Raw genomic sequence first — 19,993 nt, 5'->3', positions numbered from 1 at the left:
TCTCAAAAACAAACCAACCAACCCAATTCAAGCCATCGTTGTGGGCCTGAGTCGGCGTCTCCTTGCGGTGTGGTTGCGTTTCCACAGTGAATGATGTCAGGCAGCTTTGCGTGTGGTTACTGGATGTTGGCATCCTGTTTGGAGAAGTGGCTACTCGAGTTCTTTCCCATTTGGAAATGGGGTTGTGTATTCTGTTTTCCTTGCTGACTTGTAGAGTTCTTCACGTGTTCTGAATCTGGTCCCTTGTCAGATACCGGGTTTGCACGTTTTCCCTTCCATCCTGTGGGCTGTCTTTTCGCTTTCTCGATGGTGCCCTTTGAAGCACAAAAATGTCATGATTGTTTTCTGGGAAGCCTTGTTGTTCTGTTTTCTGTCTGTTCCTTGTGCTTTGGTGTCATCGAAGCACTTCTGTGGGGGCGGGAGTCTGGACTGAGGCCAGTGCGTTCCTGCTATGAAAACCTTCACGTGCAGTCGCAGCCTCGGCTTCACGGACGGTTCAGTCCGGGAAATGGTTTCTGGGAAACGTTTAAGGAGGCCATGCACAAAAACCGTCTTTGCAGCGAGGGGCATGAGAGCACACGGTGCTGTTCCCACAGGGCCCGTGGCCTCTGCGGGTGAGAATTGGTGGCCTCCCTTGGAAATGCTGACTTGAGGTGCCAGGCACCCACCCAGGCTCTTGGTGTGGGCATAGGCTGTCTCCACTTGAAGAATGTGGCAAGATGGTCTGAAAACCACAGAGTTTGTTTGGAGACACGGTCTTGCTGTGTTGCTCAGGCTGGAGTGCAGCGGTGGGATCATAGCTCACTGCAGCCTCCACCTTTCGAGGTCCAGAGATGCTCCCACCTCAGCCTCCCAAGTAGCTGGCATTACAGGCATGAGCCACCACACTGGGCCCACGGCTGAAGTTTGGGTTGTATCCTTTTAAGGCATAGCAGACGGGTTTTCAGCCACACTGAAAAGCTTACCACAGCAGAGTGCTTCTGGGCCACGTACTTCGGGAGCAGGGCCGCAGGCAGGACCTTGGGCACCCAGCCCGCTCACCACGCTGCAGGCAGCCTCTTGGGAACGTCAGAACGCCAGCACAGGCGATCGCCACAGAACCTGGATTGGGGTGATCCTGCCGTTCCACCTGCTGTGGCCCCCGGGCTGCACCCGCCATGTGGCCTGTGGCTGGCAGCTTCTGGAGACTTCTTGGTACCTACAACATCTGCGCCACTCCATGGCATTGCCTGTTGGTGGCAGCCATCCCCTCCACAGGCCGGTGTCCCCTGTACAGAGATGAATTGGCGCTCACGGACTCACCCTGCGAGGCAGCATCGGCATCTACAGGACTTCCCGGCCCTTGGCCGCACGTTTCCCCCGTTCCCGTTGTGGCAGCTGTGCCTGGGTGCGGACGCTGCATGCTGACGAGAGGAGGCTTGGGCCTGCCTGGTGTGCGTGAGTGGGTCAGAGACTGGCCTCTCCATGTGGCGTGTGCATTCCCTTGGAGGGTCCCCTGACCCCATGGCTGCAGCCTGGCAGGAGAAGACACTGAGTGGGACGCACGGGAGGGGATGCAGGGCGGGCTGTGCTGTGCAGCAGGCCTTGGGGCGTAGAGTGGCCCATCCCCGCACCAGGCTGCAGTTTTGACACCAGGTGGTCGTGGGCCGAGTGTCCGTGCAGGTGTGGAGACAGAAGCCTGACCCACAGAGCTTGGCGGTGGTCCCTGGACTGACCTGTGGGATGCACAACCGCTCTGCCACTGTGCGTCGTTCACACGCGAAACTGACGCCACAGAGGCCTCAATGTCTGTTTCAGCCGGATACATGCTGTGCCCCTCATGGGGGCACATCTGGCCACTGGACATCGGGGCCCTGGGGTGACTGAGGCTGGTGCCCTCGTGACAGGTCGCTGGGCTGCAGGTTGAACAGGAAACTGGTTTTCTCCACTCTGCGAAGTCCCCTGTGGTTCTCCCTGTGGTTGGAGGAAGTTGTGTTGACATTATCATGAGTGCTGCTGTGCGCCCCTCTCTGCCCACCACTCACTACCGCCTCCCCGGAGTCTTGCTCTGGGGGGGTCCTGGTGTGGGATCTGCCTTCTGTCGTCCGGTGGAGCCTTGCCCGCTGGTGCCTGTGAGCCCAGGGTGGGTGGACGCCGGGTGGTCCTGGAGGTTCACAGCAGGCTCTACGTGTGGTTGTTTTGATTTTGGGTGTGAATCCTCTCAGCAAAGGTTGACTCAAACCCCAGTGTCCCCAGAAGGTTCGAGGCAACGACCCTCAGCACCGAGTGGCCAGCAGGGCGGGGATGTGGCCTTGAGCCCTGTCATTCAGCTTCAGTGTGAGAGAAGCAGCCCGGAGCTCTGGACAGCTGCTCAGGGACTCGAGTGACCGTCCCTGCCTCGGGACCACATGGGTGGGCGGGGCACAGCTGGTGCCCATGTCCTCCTCACAGGCTCTGGAAGTGAGAGGTGCTGAGGCCACAGTGGGGGAGGTGGCTGAGCTGACCACCCAGGCTCTCGGTGCCCTGGGAGGAGCTGTCATTAGGACATGTGCAGACTGGGTTCAGCCTGTCTGGGGTGGCTCAGGTGCCTGGGGACGGAGGCCAGCTGTAACCGCTGCTGTATTCAGTCTCGGGTTAGTGCCCTCCGCCTCTGCGGCGTCTCCCTCGGCAGCCGTCCAGGACTCCAGCCTCCCTGCCAGGGTAGGGGACGTGGAGCCTCTCCTTGGTCTCTGGGGTTGAGCTCTTGTGTGTTTGGACCCTGTGGGATCTGGCAGGAGAAGCAGCCCCCACTCTTGTTGAGCCAGGGGCCTGGGGAAGGGAGATGGCAGTTCTGTGACCTCCAAACTCCCTTTCCTCATTGCAGGGAATGGGTCAGTATTTTGCTCTGAGCCCTGAGCGTCTGCACATACCAGGCAGGAAAGGGTCCCAAGGCCTTCTTGGTGGCTCTTCTCTGTTCTTTGCACCTTGCAGGCCTGATACGCAGGGCCCCCGAGGGTGGGGTGTGCATTTTTGGAGAGCGTCTTTTCTGGGACACCCCCCATGGGGAGCCGCTGGCTTGCCTGTAGCAGTATACTGTGGCTGCCCCGTTCTGGGCAGGCGGCCACTGCCAGCTCCTCACCTGTTTGGGTCACCGCCTCTGCATAGGTCCTTTGGGCTTTGGGCAAGAACTGTTCCGTCAGAGGGCCTAGGGTGTCCACAACCTTGGGCCCACTGTTCCTCAGCCCTGCCCTGGCAGGGGGCACCTGCACATGGGTGCAAGCTCACACTCGTTCCCCGGGTGCCTGCTGTCCAGGTAGCTTGCCTGGTCATTGTCGGGGTGTGGGGAAGGACCCCAGGAGGAGAAGTGGCCACGGGGCAGTGCGGCGTGTCGGCTGGCCTCCGCTGTGCAAGCTGACAGTGGCCTGAAGGGCTTTGGGATGGCCCAGCCCCATTGCTTTGGTGTGTCAGGTCCAGAGCCGTGCTCCTGCCTCATGGCCTGTGGGCTCCAAGGGCTAGTTTTGAAGCCCCAAGAAGGGTCACACCAGAGGCCAGCGGTTGTAGCTGCTCTTCCCAGAGGAAGACTCAGCCGTCTGTCACTGGGTGTGGTTTTGTCCCTGACCGACAGCTGACACTGGGGCCCCCGGGGGCCTTGGTAGGGCGGGTGGCATCCCAGGCCTGAAGACGGCTGTCTGCTTCCTGGGGCTTTGAGAAACCAATACTGCTCAGGTAACAGTCCCTCTGAGACTGTCACTTCCTCCGGCCGGCCCACAAGGGTGCAGACACCCTCTGTTTACACATTCCCCTCGTGATGCTGCAGAGAGCCCGCTCCGAGAGCTGGGGAGTGCCTGATGAGGATCCGGGGTCTTAACGGAGTCATGTCTCCGAAGGCTCGTCCTGGCCCCCTGAAGACCAGGAGGCTCCCTGGCCCCAAGGATGGCCCCAGCCCATCTGCCTCAACCCTCCAGATCTGCAGGGTCCTCGGCCACCCCCACTGAGCGGATGGGGGTCGGGGTCCTGGGCCTATGGTCCTCCCGCCACCTCCACAGGGCAGCTGCTGGGGCCCCGCCAGACAGAGCCGTGTTCTCAGATGTTGGCTGTCATGGAGGTGGCCTGAGGCGTCTGACTCTTTCCCCTCAAGGAGTCTCTGAGTCTCCCGGAGTCAGCGCCGGCTGTTGTGGCTTTTCCCCGGGTGAGAACTGAGCCGAATTTCCGCGCCCGCTTCAGTGGCTGCTTAGACAGGAAGCTCCACCCAGCTGGGCGTCCTCGGCCTTCTGTGCCTCTTGGGAGGGTCTGCATGATTCCGGAAGGGGCTCTGCTGCAGCTAGGATGGCACCCGCCCCTGCTGGGCACAGGCACGGCACCCTGCGGTCAGGGCCTCCGCCAGACGTCACCAACACTCAACTTCCCCTCGAAAGCTACCACATAGAGGGGGTATTTTCGGTGTCTTTTTTCCTGAACAGCTGTTTTAGTGTCTCTGAAAAAAACCGTCCACAGCCAGGGCTGCGTGAGCCTTCAGGGGCTGCCTGCCCTGCGTCCACGGCCCTGTGCCCGAACACTTACCTTTCTCCCTTGGGCCCAGGTCAGAGCCAGGCACCCACCCCTCCCCTGGCCCCACCCTGCTTGTTCCCTGAGGGCTGCAGGGTACGTGCACGTTCTACAGGGGAGGCCACAGGCTTTGGCCAGATCTTCCCCCAGGGCCCTCCATCCCCGTAATTGGGGCACCTTGTTGGACAGCCTGCCCTGTGCCCCACCTTCTCCTTAGGGAAGCAGGGTCCCTGCTGCCTCCAGGAGGCTGGTTCCTGATGCCGCGTCTCCTCCTGGAGTCCTGGAGGTGGGAAGAGCCCCCGGCCCTGAGTGTGCTCTGTCCACCAAGGCTTTCTGGCTGAGGGCAAGGGCAGCGCCCCCACCGCCCCACTGTGCTGCCCCCGCTTGAGGTTGGCCTCAGCAGAGTGAGCAGGACCTCACCCCGTGAAGGGTCCCTTGCCCTGTGTGGCCTCTTCTGCACTGGCCCGTGGTGTAGACCTGGCACCAGCTGCCCTGGGAACTCTGTGCTGTCCTGTGGGGTCTTTGGCAGTAGAGGAATGCTTGGTCGTACAGAGACTGCCCTGTGATTTTGCTTGGGAAGACCTTGGGTCTCATTTGTGCCTTGTGGGCAGCGTGTCTCAGGGATCTCCAGCCACAGGGCTGGGGGAGTTCATGTTTGCCTGAGGCTGGATGTACCGGCTCAGGCCCCCAGCACACAGCCTGTATCATTCACTGATTCTTGGGGGATGTGCCTGGGTACCTGACACACAACACCTGGTTCTGGGTGGGCTGGGTCCGGGCACCTTCGCTAAGCTTCCTCCAGCAGCAGGGCTGGCAGGGAACGAGGAAAAGGTGTGTGTGGTGCCATCCTGTAGACCAAGGCTCCTTTGGGGATGGCGTCCTTCGTTTTGAAAATGTTTCCTTCCTGTGGGGAGGGGGTAGCCAGAATGCCCACTCTTCAATGCACTGGTGCCAGTGGCCCACAGGGACACAGTGTCCCCTTCTCACGAACCACCCGTGCCACAGCTGCCCTTCCCAGACGCATCTGTCGTGAGTGGCTCTCACCGCGCTGTGGCTGTTTGAGCTGAGTGCCCAGCATGGGCACCCTCTGAGAACACACTCGGGTTCTTGGAAAGGGGTTTGGCAGGAGAAGGACGAGGGACTCCGGGCCAGGCTGAGCTGCTGTGGAAGGGGTCTTGGTTCTCCATCTGAAACCTGCTGCAGCCGTGGGTGAGGTCACCCGGAATGGCAGGACAGGGTCCGCTTTGTTCTGTCGGAGATGACCTGTTCCTCAGCACAGCCTCCATGCACCTGTTGCGCGTGACCCAAGGGCCTTTATGCAAAGTGGACTCGGCCTCCTGGGGGGTGCCATGGAATCTGCCTTCTGCACCACTCAGGGTCCTTCATGGCCAGAGTGCCTGGGGCTGTGACTGCCACGCTGGCCACGGGCTGGTGGAGGGACCATGCCCTGGGCACCACTCAGGGTCCTTCATGGCCAGAGTGCCTGGGGCTGTGACTGCCACGCTGGCCACGGGCTGGTGGAGGGACCATGCCCTGGGCACCACTCAGGGTCCTTCATGGCCAGAGTGCCTGGGGCTGTGACTGCCACGCTGGCCACAGGGTGGTGGAGGGACCATGCCCTGGGAACCAGATGTGCCAACAAGTCCTTTCATTGATCGCAGGTTTCCTCTGAGCCCCCGGCCTCCATAAGACCCAAAACAGATGACACCTCTTCCCAGTCCCCCGCGCCTTCCGAAAAGGACAAGCCGTCCAGCTGGCTGCGGACCTTGGCCGGCTCTTCCAATAAGGTGCTGTGGGGCCTGTCAGGGTCCTTGGGGTGGTGGGTGGTGGGTACTGGGCCCTTCTCCTTGGGCAGACCCAGCGGCTGGCGGCTCTGTCTGCCCCCCACTGAGGGCTGGCACCCGGCACAGCCTCGGGGACGTGAAGTGGCTTTTCTCCTGGTCACTCACACAGACGACTCTCTCAACAGAGCTTGGGCTGTGTTCACCCTCGCCAGCGCCTCTCTGCTTTCCGACCCTGGTCCCCCGCGGTGTCAGCGAGTGAGAAGGAGCTCTCCCCACACCTCCCGGCCCTCATCCGAGACAGGTGAGTGGGCACCATTCACAGGTGTTTCTGGCCACGGGGGAGGCCCCACGAGGGCTGTGCACGCGGACGCGCCCATGTTTCTGCAGGCTGGGTGCCCAGACCTGCCGCCTTTTGGTCAGGGCAGTCTCAGTGTTGGTTCCTTTGGCTGGCGTCATGATGGTGAGCACACCTAGAGCGTTCCCTGTGTTCTGGGTGGAGTCGTGGGTGGAGCCCTGTCTGCTGGGCGCAGCCTCTTGATGTGGTGGTCGGCCTGTGTCTGGCCTGTGCGAGATACCCAGCAAGTAGAAAATACTTATGGGTTCTTAGGAACTGAAAGCTTGACTTTAAGAATCAGAGCTGGGAGAGAAAGTCTTTCCTCTGTAACACCTTCAGAGCGGGTGTGTGCCACGATGGGTCTGGGTGGCTCTTGGGGACAGAGGTACCTTCCCGACACCCGTTTGCCTCTCCAGCTTCTACTCCTACAAGAGCTTTGAGACAGCCGTGGCCCCCAACGTGGCCCTCGCACCGCCGGCCCAGCAGAAGGTTGTGAGCAGCCCTCCATGTACTGCTGCCGTCTCCCGGGCCCCCGAGCCTCTCGCCACTTGCACCCAGCCTCGGAAGCGGAAGCTGACTGTGGACACCCCAGGAGCCCCAGAGACGTTGGCACCCGTGGCTGCCCCAGAGGAGGACAAGGACTCGGAGGCCGAGGTGGAAGTTGAAAGCAGGGAGGAATGTACGTGTGAGTCGCTTTCTGTGCCTACCTGTGGGCCGTGGGCTGTGGGCGTGGCACCGGCTGAGGGGGTTGGTTGCCTGGGGGTGCTTCGGCGGCCCCGTGTTTCGCAGGTTCCTCTGGGAGCGGCGCGTCTCCCTGATGTGGAGCTGCCGGGCACTTCCGTGACTTCGTTTCTGTCTCTGCTTCCTCCTCAGTCACCTCCTCCTTGTCCTCGCTCTCTTCCCCGTCCTTTACCTCATCCAGCTCCGCCAAGGACCTGGGCTCCCCGGGCGCGCGTGCCCTGCCCCCGGCCGTCCCTGATGCCGCGGCCCCTGCCGACACCCCCAGTGGGCTGGAGGCGGAGCTGGAGCACCTGCGGCAGGCGCTGGAGGGCGGCCTGGACACCAAGGAAGCCAAAGAGAAGTTCCTGCATGAGGTGGTCAAGATGCGCGTGAAGCAGGAGGAGAAGCTCAGCGCGGCCCTGCAGGCCAAGCGCAGCCTCCACCAGGTGAGCAGGGCGGGTGGCGCTAGGAGGTCCAGGGCGCGGGCAGTGAGCACAGCCTCCACTAGGTGAACGGGCACAGGTGATGCCTCCTCCCTTCCTGGCTGTGCCATGTGCTCCTCTCCGCCTCCACCTCAGTGGGCCTGCCTGGGACCTTGGGGGTCCGTCTCCCGAAAGCTGCAGCTCTGGGTATGGTGAGCCCCTCAGTGTCCCCAGGCCGATGGACATCCCAGGAGGCCCCTGCATTTGGCTTGACCACAGCTTTCCCCATCAGGATCACACACCCTGTGTGGTGGCCCCACGAAGGAAGTAGCCGTGTTCCTCTGGTATAAAGAAGGCCGGGCTATTTTTAGTGGCAGAAAGAGTCGGGAGCAGCTGCACGGAGACAGTTCCTTGCTCTGTGTGCTCCAGGAGTGGGTGTTCACGCGCTCCGCCAGCAAGACCTGGCTTCTGCAAAACAGGCGTGAGGGGTGTGCTTCCTAAAGCCTGGTATTCCAGGAGGCGGCTCCTGCCAGGCCTCCCAAGTAGGAAGGAGAGGGCTCGGCCCGCGCGCACACCCCACCTGCACACGCTGCTTCTCTGGGCTCTGCCTCACGGTTCTCACGCTGCAGCTCCGGTCTCGCGCCTCCTTTTACGTTGTTTAGGTTTCTTTCTGACTTGACTGAGGGAGGCGCAGTTCACAGGCAGGGCTGCCTGTGGGGAGAGGTGTGCGGGTGGCCCGGCCTTCACCCGGCCCCAGCCTCGCTAAATTCACACCTCAGCGGTGTCTGGCAGCTTCCGCGGCGTGGGCTTTAGCACAACACAACCCCGTCGGCCCTCAGAGCTGCAGGGTTGTCGACGTGCCCCTTGCGCGTGCCAGTCCCTCGCCCCAGCGCGTCCCCCGCCACTGTTGTCCTTGATTCTGGTTGGAGGTGTGATTTCCCACATGCATATTCATGTGGTGTTTGCAGCGTGGGGTGTGAGTCACACGGATATTTTCATGGGGAGGCGGGGGGCTTGTGGAGGCACCCAGTGGATGGATGTCTCCATCTGGCCGCGTGGGGAGACCCAGGGCCCTCAGATGGTGCGATGTCTGAGGCTGCCCTCCTCACATTGGTGGGAGCCGGGGCCTACTTGGCTGGCTGCCCTCAAGGGGAACATGGCCCTGGATGTCAGGGGAGGGCCCTGCTGCAGCCTCAAGTGTGACTGACTCAGGCCCCCAGGTGCAGCACAGCTGCCGCAGGCCTGGCAGAAACTCAGGATGGGGGTCTGAAAAGCCTTTGTGGGGTGGGGGCACCACACGAGTTGGGCACAGATGGGGCACTGGGGGCGGGGCTCGAGGGCACATTGCCAGATGGTTGACCCCACGGGGCGGGCTGGGGGCTGCCGGCCATGGTTGGGGGGCGGCGCTGGGACCGGCTGGGAAGTGACCCTGAGCCGTCCCTGGCCCCCAGGAGCTGGAGTTCCTGCGCGTGGCCAAGAAGGAGAAGCTGCGGGAGGCCACCGAGGCCAAGCGTAACCTGCGGAAGGAGATCGAGCGTCTCCGCGCGGAGAACGAGAAGAAGATGAAAGAGGCCAACGAGTCCCGGCTGCGCCTGAAGCGGGAGCTGGAGCAGGCGCGGCAGGCCCGGGTGTGCGACAAGGGCTGTGAGGCGGGCCGCCTGCGCGCCAAGTACTCGGCCCAGGTATGCGGGTGGGGAGACTGAGGCACGTGGCGCGGCGGGCGTGGAGCCCAGACCGCATGGGGCCACCGTGGGCCCTGGTGGCCAGCCCTGCGCAGCCGGAAAGGCCTTGGAGCAGAATCTAGGGCCGGGACCGTGATCAGTGCGCGCCCTGACGGGCACAGGGTGGGTGGTTGCTGGGTCCTGTCTCGTGAGCCTATGTCCCGGCAGGTGGAGGAGGGACCGGCACGTGGCGTGGGGGAGGCACAGGAGCGGTGCAGGAGCCTGCGGTGGGGGCAGCAGCGTCGGGCCTGGGCAGGGCAGCGAGCAGACGCTAACCACGCAGCTCCCTTTCAGATCGAAGACCTGCAGGTGAAGCTGCAGCACGCGGAGGCCGACCGGGAGCAGCTGCGGGCGGACCTGCTGCGGGAGCGCGAGGCCAGGGAGCACCTGGAGAAGGTGGTGAAGGAGCTGCAGGAGCAGCTGTGGCCGCGGGCCCGCCCCGAGGCTGCGGGCAGCGAGGGCGCCGCGGAATTGGAGCCCTAGATTCCGTGCCTGCCGCCGCGGCGCCGCCGACAACGCGGGTGCAGGGGGGCGCGGCTGGGCGGTGCAGCTCTGCCCGGCCGCGCCCCTGCAGCCCGCCCACACAGCACAACGTCTTACTGTGCCTATTACCAAGCGAGTGTTTGTAACCATGTAGTTTTGGAATCCACTGCAAAATTTTCTACTGGCCAAGTTCAAGTGAGCAAGCCGTGTCCCCCAACGGCAGCTGGAGACCGGGCCAGCTCGGCGGCATGCTGGTCCTCTGCTTGCTAGAACATTCTAACATTTACACTTTGTTATAAGCTATTTAAAACCAGTAAGGAGACTTGAAATTCAGAAAATCAACACATTTTTAAATGACTAACTTTTAAAAGCCCCCAACACATAACGCCATCTGAAGACCCGCAACGGAGTGGGGGTGGCGGCCGCCCCACCCTCCCCACCCGGGGAAGCCATCACAGCTCATCTGCCCGCGGCTGCGTGAGGACAGCAGGGGTTTTTCTTCAGAGTCTATTTTTTCAGCGACAAGGACCCAGGTCTTCCTGCTGCTGCCAGGGAGAGCAGGGACAGTGCCGCGTGCGAGATGAGCTCGAACACTGCCCGCCTTACGCCCACCCCGCCTGCCATGTCGCCGTCGATGCCAGCGCTGCCCCCACGGGTACCAGGAGGTGCAGAGCCGCACAGGAGCTGCCCCAGAGCTGAGGGGACGGTCTTCGGCTCCTCTGCACCCCGTGATTCTGCCCAGGCTCCTCCACCACGAGGCACTGACCTGCGTCAGGTGGTGACCGTGGCTGGCGGTCACACCCTCAGCCCCTCCGGGCACACGTGCCGCCTGACCGGGCGATCAATTTTCAGCTCGGCAAACATCGCTCCCTTCATTTTGGGACTGAGGCTGCAGCATTGGAACAAAACAGCATTATTTCAATTTTTCTTTTTTTTTTTTTTGTTCATTTAAACGTATATTTAGAACTGCACTTTGTCAACAACCTTCCCTTTCTATTCCCCAGTGAACTGAGGTTTTTACCGATTTATAGAGCAGTCAAATCCTAAGTGCTCGAGTGCTTAGAAACCCCCTCTGGTGCTTGGTTGAACAAGGGAATCACAAGAAAACGAAAATGCAAAAACTGAACTTCGGGGGTCGTTCTGTGCCTTCCAGCATCTTGTACAGCAAATCCTGACTCGTGTCTTTTTACCCCCAAAATATCTGTCTTCAGTAGCGACTGAATCTGCCACTCTCAGAATAAGTTCCTTGCATTTATTCCAAATAATCTCGTTTACTCTCACCTGTTTATGCAAATTGTATAAGGTTTCTTATGCCCAAGCTTGAAAAATGATTTCCCAGTAGACAAGAGGCGGCTACCCATCCTACAGTTACGGTATTTATTTACATAAGAAGATCTTACCGGAGTTCTTTGCTTGAATCCGTTGTAACACCCACGGCAGCTGCACGCGCTCACGGAAGGTGGAGATTACTCGCCCAGGTACAGACGACCTCGGGGCAGTGACGAGCAAAGACCAGAGACTGCTGAGCCCTCGCGTCTGGGTGGCGGAATTGCCTGCAGGGTTTTGCCCTTGGTTTACTGAGGGGGGTCTTGGTTGCTGCTGAAGCCCCCCACCCCTTCTAAAGTGCAATGCAAAAGGGACATCATGTATATGCAGCGTTTGTTTGGGTTTTTCTTTGCTTTTGTTTTCTTTGCGGTTGTTCTATCTGTGTGCATGGATTCCACACCTCTGCCGTAGGTAGATCCGTCAGCGGGCATTATTACCGTGTCTTGTAAAGGGTCAGTTTTGTTATGCAACACGCAGAATGCTGTTTTTAGCCTTGTTTTACCAGAGTTGTGTTTTTTCAGTCATTTCTTCAAGGGAAACTAAACGATTTAGTTGGAGCAAAGCTTTAAGTGTGTTGGCGTGCTTCTGTGTGGCTGTCCTGTCGCCAGGTCGAAGATCACCGTGAGGTAGAGGCCCTGCCCCATCCCCGGGGCTACCAGGTTTGCTCCGTTTGCTTTGAGTTTTTACACCCCAGAGGGAGATGAACTTTTCCAAGCTCTGTCTGGGCCAGAGCCTCTCCTTGCCCTTGCTCCATCCTGATGGTCACCGTTGGGTCCACGCCTCCACCGCCCCGTCTTGCCCCAAACGGAAAGCGCTGTGTCTGCAGTGGCAGCCCTTCCCCACTTTGGCTCTGGGAGGGTCCAGCCAGTGTCACCTGGGCCCACCCCTTCCTGCAGCTGCCAGGCCCGTGCGGTCAGTGGGACCCGGACGCGGGCAGGCCCTCCATGCACCAGCCACTGGAGCTGGGGACCTTCCCAGGCAGTTCCCGCAGCTCTTAGCTCAGCCCACCAGGGTTGCTTCCACCCTCAGGGGCCTGAGTCTGAGGAGACAGCTGTGGCTGCAGGGCCGCTCTGGACTGGGGTCCCAGGCCCCGAGGGGTGCGTGCCTGGCTTCCCTTGGCACAGGTGCGAGTCAGTTTCCTTTCAGCAGAAGGGGGGAAGAGGTGTCCGCTGTGTGGGCTGCTGACTCCTCTGTGTGTGAGGCCCTTCATCTAAGTGATTTTGTATTCAGTTTAATTCTCATTATATTTCTATACTGAAAGAAGATTTTTAACGAAGGGAAAAACAACAGCAATAACATTCATATCTCTGGAGCAGCTAACTCGTACCCGTAACGTCTGCTTTTCGTACAGAACTAGCCAGTGTAAAAACAGTTCACCTGTAAATACTTGTTCCTTTTTCACCGTTGTATTATACATGTATATGCTGGGTCCTTTTTCAGAAACTCTTTTCTTACCTGAGAGTCGTCTTGTTTTCTGGGCTGTTTTTAACTGAGGAAAAAAAAAAAATGCTTTCCTGCTGGGGGGCGGGGGAGACAGAGAAACCCGTGTGCGTTTCCCATGTGACACCCCCCTCCCTGTGGGTCTGAGCCCCGGCCCCCCCACCCCCCACCCCCCACCCCCCACCCCCCACCCCCTTCGTCCCTTCCTCCCTCCTCCCCGTGGGTCCGAGCCCCGGCCCCCCCACCCCCTCCTCCCTGTGGGTCCGAGCCCCGCCCCCCCACCCCCTCCTCCCTATGGGACTGAGCCCTGCCCCCCCCCTCCCTGTGGGTCCGAGCCCCGCCCCCCCACCCCCTCCTCCCTGTGGTTCTGAGCCCCGCCCCCCCACCCCCCTCCTCCCTGTGGGTCTGAGCCCCGCCCCCACCCCCTCCTCCCTGTGGGTCCGAGCCCCGCCCCCCCACCCCGCCCTCCCTGTGGGTCTGAGCCCCGCCCCCCCACCCCGCCCTCCCTGTGGGTCTGAGCCCCGGGCCCCCCCACCCCGCCCTCAGCCCGCCAGGGTCCAGGGAGACATTTGTTCTTGCTTTAAGTCAGGAGTCACAAATGACTTTTTTTTCAATTAAGGAAAAAGCTCCATCTCTACCTTTAACATCACCCAGACCCCTGCCCCTGCCCGTGCCCCACGCTGCTGCTAACGACAGTATGATGCTTACTCTGCTACTCGGAAACTATTTTTATGTAATTAATGTATGCTTTCTTGTTTATAAATGCCTGATTTAAAAAGAAAAGAAAAAGAGCTTGGCATATTTATCTATTTCGCTGTGTACCTGTTAGTCCTTCCCCGACCCCGAAACAGATGACATTGTACAATAAAGGACTTTGAGAGGACTGCAGGACAGCCGTGCATGTGCCCACCGCAGCCCCTCCCTGGACCGGCCACACACGGGCGGCTGGGACCCCCTCGCGTTCAGGCCACTGTGGGTGGCAGCACTGTCACATGTCAGATCGTGGGCCTCGGGGTTTCCATCGACCCCGAGGGCACATGGGGTCCAGGTGGCCACCCTGGCACAACTGCCCTCTCGCCTCGTCCCCATTTTCTCCGAGCTGGACAAGGCCACGGAGGTTTCAAACCCCTGCGATTTAGGGAGCTTGCAGTCCCTCCTTGTAGCACTGGATGTGGCTGGAGCCCCAGCTTGAGGCCACCATGGCCTTGGCCAGGCTGGGAGAAAACCCCACAGAGGGCAATGCCAGGACAGAAGATGGGATGGGGCCTTCCCGGCTGGGCCTCCACAGGGGCCTCTGAGGCCACACCTGGGGTTGGCCAAGGTCCAGCTCCCACATGGACAGACCTGTCCCCAACGGGTGGGTCGCCAGCTCCCTGAGGAGCTCCTAGGTCACTTGCGGGAGGAGAGGAGAGGTGGCATCAGAACCCTGGACCCCAGCGAGCTGCCCTGAGGGAGACACAGAGGTCCCTTCTCCCCACCTGACCTCACGGTGGGCCCTTCCCAGACCCCTGTTCTGGGGAGTGGAGGTGCCCGCCGCACGCCCGTTTCGTGGAGGCACAGCCGCAGGCTAGGGTCCTGGGTCCCAGGCCACCACCTCTCTAGGCTTTCTTAGGCCACCACATCCAGCATCTCCAGCCCATCCAGGCCCTGACAGGTGCATCTGGCCTGTGGTCTGAGAAATACTTGGACTGGAGAGCCCCTCTCCCCAGCCTCCCGGCACAATTCCCGGGTCCCCGTCTTCTCTCCGTCCCCCGGGAAGCGCCCCCAAGCCTGGGGCTGGAACAGACCTGGCCCTGCCCTCACTGGCACACAGGGACTTCCTCCTTCCCTGCCCAACTCCAGGGCCCCAAAGGCCTCACAGAGCCCCCCCAGGGAGGGGGTACAGGGCGGCCTCTAGACCACACAGGCCCACCCCAGCAGGCCTGGAAACACCCACTCCACGTGGGCCTGGCCTCCCCATCCAGGCTAGGCCCTTGGGTACTGGGGGCAGTGGGCCGTGGTGTGGGCCGAGGGGAACATGGGCCACAGCAGGAGTGGGCGTGGACTGGTCCTGGGCACTTGCATGTTCTGGGGGACAGAGGATGGACGGCTCCAGAGTGCCGCTGGCTGGACCCTGAGACACAGTTGTGAGCATGGAGCCGCAGCCTGCGGTCAGGTGCCGTGGGGCCCACGGGGAGGAGTGGGGGAAGGGCTGGGCAGAGATGTTGGGTGGGCCTCGCGGGCTGTCCCTGTGGCCACGTGGGCACTGTCTCGGAGCTGAGTGCCACAGGGCTTGATGTCGGCCCTCCCGGAGGCTCAGAGGCACTGCGTCCAGCAGCCACGCCGCGGCGGGGGGGCGGGGGGCGGGGGGCGGGGGCTGCTCTGGGCTCAGTTGTTCCCCGAGTTGCCCCAGGTTTCTCTTTGGTGTTTACCTTTGGGTATAAACTCCGAGCTTTAAAGGGCTCTGGCCACCTGCTGAGCCAGGTCAGCCATCACCCAGGGCCAGAACCCTCTTCCCAAAGCTGTTCGAAGGGGTCCAGGGGTCTCCTGAGGGCTGGGGGAGAAGAGGCCAGGGTGGGAGAAGCTCCCTGCCTCTGTGCCAGGGAGAGATGGCTCTCGCCACCCTACCTCTGCATCCTCAGGCTCAGGACTTGCAGCATTCACACCTGCCTGGGCCTCTGCAGGGACCACGGGTTGGCCGTCCAGCCTCAGCTCCTTGGAAGGGCAGCTCCCAGTACTAGTACCCCTGTTCCTGGCAGTCCCTGTTTCCCAGTCCCCTGAGAGCTGGGGTCTGGGGAAGATGACCTCCATCCTCAGTTTCTGCCCCACCCGTTTCATTTCTGCCTCAGTCACCAACAGCTGTCCTCGGGCCACCCTTGGGTCTCAGCTGTGCTGGTCTCCCTTCCTCCTGCAGCCACAGTCCTGCCGGCCTTCCCTCACCACTCTGTTGTCAAGGGGGCTGGCAGCGGCCGAGCAGCCTGGCCTTGTCTGGGGAGGCAGCAGCCGGCACGTCCTCAGTGGGGAGTGGGGACTGCTGACCAGTCACTGCAGCCACTGGTTCAGCCCAGCGTGTCCCTGGCCCCTAAGCCTGGGCGGGGACCTGGCTCCACCCTCACCTCATCCTCAACCCACCCTCCTGCCCCAGTGCAATGCTCCGAGGGCATGGCCAGGGGCCCCCAAGCTGGACGCCCCCTCATGGCTGCATGAAGGGCTCTGCCCAATGCCCCAGCCCACAGGCCTGGACCCCGACCCCATCCTGGCCCAGGCCTGGCCACCCCCATGCCCCGGCACCTGCTCCGACTCCCTCACTTCCTTCTGGCTGGAAGAGGCAGCCCCCACCCACTCTGTTCTCGTAGCCTCTGCACAGCTGCTGGTCCTGCTCCAGGCAACCCAGCCTCGGACCCCATGGAGCCTCCCCTGCAATGAGATGTGGAGCCCACAGGGACACCCCCAGGCCAGGGCCGTCTGCCCTCAGGAAAGGATGGGGTCGTGACCCTGATGTGTTGGCCCTTGGGGGGTCCTGACCCTCCCCACAGAAACTGCCCTATCCACCCCACCCCTAGGGGACCCTGGGGAGGGGGTGAGGACAGAACATTTGGAGACTGGATGCCCGCCCAGCCCTGCCACCCCCTGGTCTCAGTGACGCAGATGGCCATCTGTGCCTGGCCTGTGCCAGGTGGGCGGGGGCTTCAATGGCTGGGGCACCCAGCCCTGGAGCAGGTGGCCCCGCTGCGGGTGGGGACCAGCAGGGGCAGCCTGGCCAGCCTGGCTTGTCTTTGCAGTGTCCTGTGCTGGGCCAGGTGTCCGGCTGGGCTGGGAACGGACCTTTCTCTCCCATGGCCGGGCCTGGCAGCTCTCACTGGCAAGAAGTACAGCCCAGGCTTGGCCTGCATGGCTCCTGCTGCAAAGGAGGCCTGTTCCAGAAACTTCCAGGGACAAGGAACCGTGGGGAAGTGGGGAGGTGGAGGCTGGAGGCAGGGGCTCCCTGGGTCAGCCCAGGCAAAAGTGTCTCCCAGCCTCCTGCCCCTCCGGCAGCTGTCCCAGGGATACTCTCAGGTAGAGGGGCACCAAGTGCTCAGGCCCCGTGGGGATACAACTGGCTGGCTTGGAAGGGTGGGCTCCTGGCTGCCCAGCTCAGCCCAGAAACCAGGGTGGGTTGCCCTCCAGACCTAGAACCAGAGCCCAGGGGTGTGGAGGGTCGAAGGCCGCCTAGAGGCCTTGGTGGGGGCCGGGCAGGCCACCAGCCCTGGACCCTGAAGGGTCCCGTGTCCCGTATACCCTGGCCAGTGCCGGCTGCTGCCCCTCTGGCCTGGCCCTGCCAGATTCTCCCTAACAGCCCTGTCCCCCTCTCTGCTGTTGGAACCTTCTGGCCCCTCCTGCAAGGTGGGCCTGGCCAGGCTGGGGTCTGGGTGGCGGGCAAGCAGGAACCAGAGCCACTGCTTGCCAGGGACACACGATGGAGCTGTGTGTGTCCCTCCCTCATGGAGATGCCCCCGGCTGGGTGAAACGACCCTGGTCGGTGCTATGCCCGGGTTAGGCCAGGCCACCAGTCCCAGATGGACACTGCCCTGTGCCCTGCTGTGCCCACCCTGGGGGAGGAGCTGGGCAAGGTGCTGTGTGCCCTGTGGTCCAGTCCCACTCTGCCCTGCCCCTGGTGGGGCCTGGACCCGAGGGATGTGAGGCCCACGCCCCAGCTTCCTGTTTCTAAGGAAAAACAGTCCTAGGAAAAAGGCTGTATGGTCGGAGGAGCTGCCCTCGCCAGGGCCTGGGGGGTTGGAGGGGGGAGACTGCCCCATTCTGTGATCCCAGAGGCGCGCAGAGAGGTGCAGTTGGTGTGGCCGGCACTGGGTCAGGCTTAGGCCGGGGTCTTTCAGGTCTCGGTGTTGGCCCCTCCATGTTTAGAATCCCCCTCAGGCCAGCCCAAGGCAGCCTCCAGGGTCACTCCTGCACAGGACAGTGGCCGGAACTCTGAAATGACCACCGACCTGCACTGGCCGCTGGGGGTCTGACAGACCAAGGCTCTGGGACCCCCAACCCATCCTGCGCCCCCTGCGCGGAGTCTGCGGGGTCAGTGGTGCGCAGGACAGAAAACCCCGCGGTGGGGCCCGGGCCTGCCCCCGGCCCTGGCGCTGTCCTGGCATCCAGGGAAATCCTGTTTCTGGCTTCAGGCCAGGGCCTGCCCCTCACCCTGGAGAGGCCCCGTCGGAGGCCGGCCTCGCGGGGGAAAGGCGGTGGCGAAGGAACCACCCAGAAATTGCAGCGCGGGCTCCGAAACCTTCCCAATCCCGCTCCTTCGCCCGGGCCGGAAGCCGCGCTGTGGGGGTGGGGAGGGGTGCACGTCCCGGTCCCCGCGTCGCGTCCTCAGGACCAGGGCGGCCTCCCCGACTCCCGTTCCGTTCCCGGTCCGGGGGCACTGGGGGCCCCGAGTCAGGCGGAGCGCGCCGGGCCCCATTCCCCACGCGGAGGGGCAGCCCCGCAGCCTTAGTTTCCCCCCCGCCCCCGCAGCCTCAGTTTCCCCCCCCGCCCCCGCCGCCGCTTCCGCTTCCCCCACCCTCCCTGCCGTCCGGGGCGGCGCCCCCCAGATTCGCGGCCGCCGCCTCGGATTCCGGCGGGGCGGGGCGGGGCGGGGGCTTCCGGCCTGGGGGCGGCGGGTCCGAGCCGCAGACCCGGGCTGGGGGGCGGGACGGAGGCCCTGGGAGCTTCCTGCAGCGTCGGGGGCGGCTCCCGAGGCGGGAATTCCCCCCAACCCGAGGCGGGCGAAGTGCGGGGGTCTCAGAGGTTGTGGCTCCTCCCGTCGGTGGGCGCGGCCGCCCCCAGAGGCCGCTGCGGGAGGCAGGACGGCGGCAGGAAGCGTTCCCACCCCCGTTCCCCCGTCCCCGCCGCCCCCGCCGCCCCCTCCTCCCCGGCTCGTCCCCCCTTCCCCACCCCGGGCCCTGCGGAGGCGGCGCGCGTTTCACGGGTTTCACCGCCCGCGGGGAGGTGGGGGGGGGCGGCGCGACCCCCGGCGGCGGAGGCGGGAATTGCCGCTTGGCTGAGCTCGGGTGGGGGGTCTCTGCCAACCCTGCCCTCCCGGAAGGTCCCAGCCTGGCGGGTTGGGGTGCTTTTCGCTCTGGGGAGCAGCCTCCCTGTTCTGCTCGGCTGGGGGTCTGTTCCCGGGAAGAACCACCGCCCCCCATCCCGGCCCGCAGGCCCCAGCCGCCGAGTCGCTGCTGGGGGAAGTGGGCGCCGGCCGCCCCCTCTCCATGAGCCCACTCGAGGGGCCTGGGGGAACTTGGTGGATCCAACCACAGGAGACCATGAGACACAGGCGGCCTCCCGAGACCTGCCCCTTAGAGCTGTTTTTCCTTCTCACCTGCCCCCAGCTCCCTGCAGGCCTGGCCTCCTATCCCCCTCAGGCCATCAGCCAAGGGACCCCCAGCCCAGGCACCCCCACCCATGCTCTAAACTGTGGGCTTGAAACCCGCCCTCCCAGCAGGGAGCCTGGCTGCATCCCAGGCCACTTCTGCTTGGAGCTCTGTGGAAGGCCCCCAGGCACTGAGCCCTGCTCCCGCTAGCCCCCATCAGGAGTACAGCAGCGTCATGGTGCTCAGCCTGCTTCTCCCTGCCTGGGCAGGACCGTGGAGCCGTGTCCTCCTGTCCCCAGGTGGAAGCCGGCAGGTGGGACCCTAGCAGGGGACATGCGTGGTGTGTGGGTGGATGAGGACCCAGTGGGGTCAGGTCTGGGACAGCAGGACAGGGTCTCCAGGTGTGGGCCTGGCTAGGGATGGGCGGGAGAATGACTGGTGGTGCCGAGGCCACTGGGGAGCCAACATGCAGTCCCCGAGGGGTCTCCAGGGAGCAGCCGCTGGGCTGGGCAGCTGGGAGCAGGAGCTGAGAGAGCTGAATCCTGGCCTGCCCGTGGGGACTCCTGGGCCGTGAGGCAGGGGTGGGCAGAGCCTCGACCCTTGATGGGGGCCCCTCCCTGGCTGTGGTCGACCTCAGGAGCCAAGGAAGCTAGGGGGCTGGCGTGGGCCGCTACCTCTGTTCCCCACGGGTCCTCAGGAAGGAGGGTGCACAGACTGAGGAGGCCCCACTGGCCCTGGAGCTGTGTTCGGAAGCTCCCAGCCTGGCTCCTGGCTCTGGTTGCCGTGGGTGGGAGGTGGAAGTACTAGGAGGAGTGTCCAGCATTTTCACAAGTGCTACCGCCAGAGGCCAAGTTGGGGGCAGAGAGGGCAGCCAGGCAGCACCCTGGCCCCAGGCGGTCTCCCCAAGGCTCGCTGAAGAGCCGGCAGCTCCCCTTGC

The 19,993-nt window shown here is 63.0% G+C and overlaps 1 protein-coding gene across 2 annotated transcripts in view; it reads left to right on the top strand.

The window, feature by feature from the left end:
- SKI (SKI proto-oncogene) overlaps positions 1–12,586 on the top strand; it is an 84,140-nt gene extending 71,554 nt beyond the window's left edge. The window contains exons 2-7 of one of the 2 annotated variants that reach the window (XM_005545237.5): positions 6,165–6,290; positions 6,473–6,588; positions 7,038–7,300; positions 7,495–7,787; positions 9,215–9,445; positions 9,779–12,586. In XM_005545237.5, the coding sequence (XP_005545294.3) occupies positions 6,165–6,290; positions 6,473–6,588; positions 7,038–7,300; positions 7,495–7,787; positions 9,215–9,445; positions 9,779–9,967 (1,218 nt within the window). In that variant the 3' untranslated portion in view covers positions 9,968–12,586. Of the gene's footprint in view, positions 1–6,164; positions 6,291–6,472; positions 6,589–7,037; positions 7,307–7,494; positions 7,788–9,214; positions 9,446–9,778 lie in introns of both variants that reach the window. The other variant, XM_045388328.3, reaches the window with a different exon arrangement.
- The last annotated feature ends 7,407 nt before the right edge of the window (positions 12,587–19,993 follow it).

This window comes from Macaca fascicularis, chromosome 1, assembly GCF_037993035.2.
Source record: "Macaca fascicularis isolate 582-1 chromosome 1, T2T-MFA8v1.1".
In the NCBI taxonomy this organism is placed as follows: domain Eukaryota; kingdom Metazoa; phylum Chordata; class Mammalia; order Primates; family Cercopithecidae; genus Macaca; species Macaca fascicularis.
Note: the sequence above shows the minus strand (reverse complement) of the source record. Positions and strands in the feature narration are given on the sequence as shown.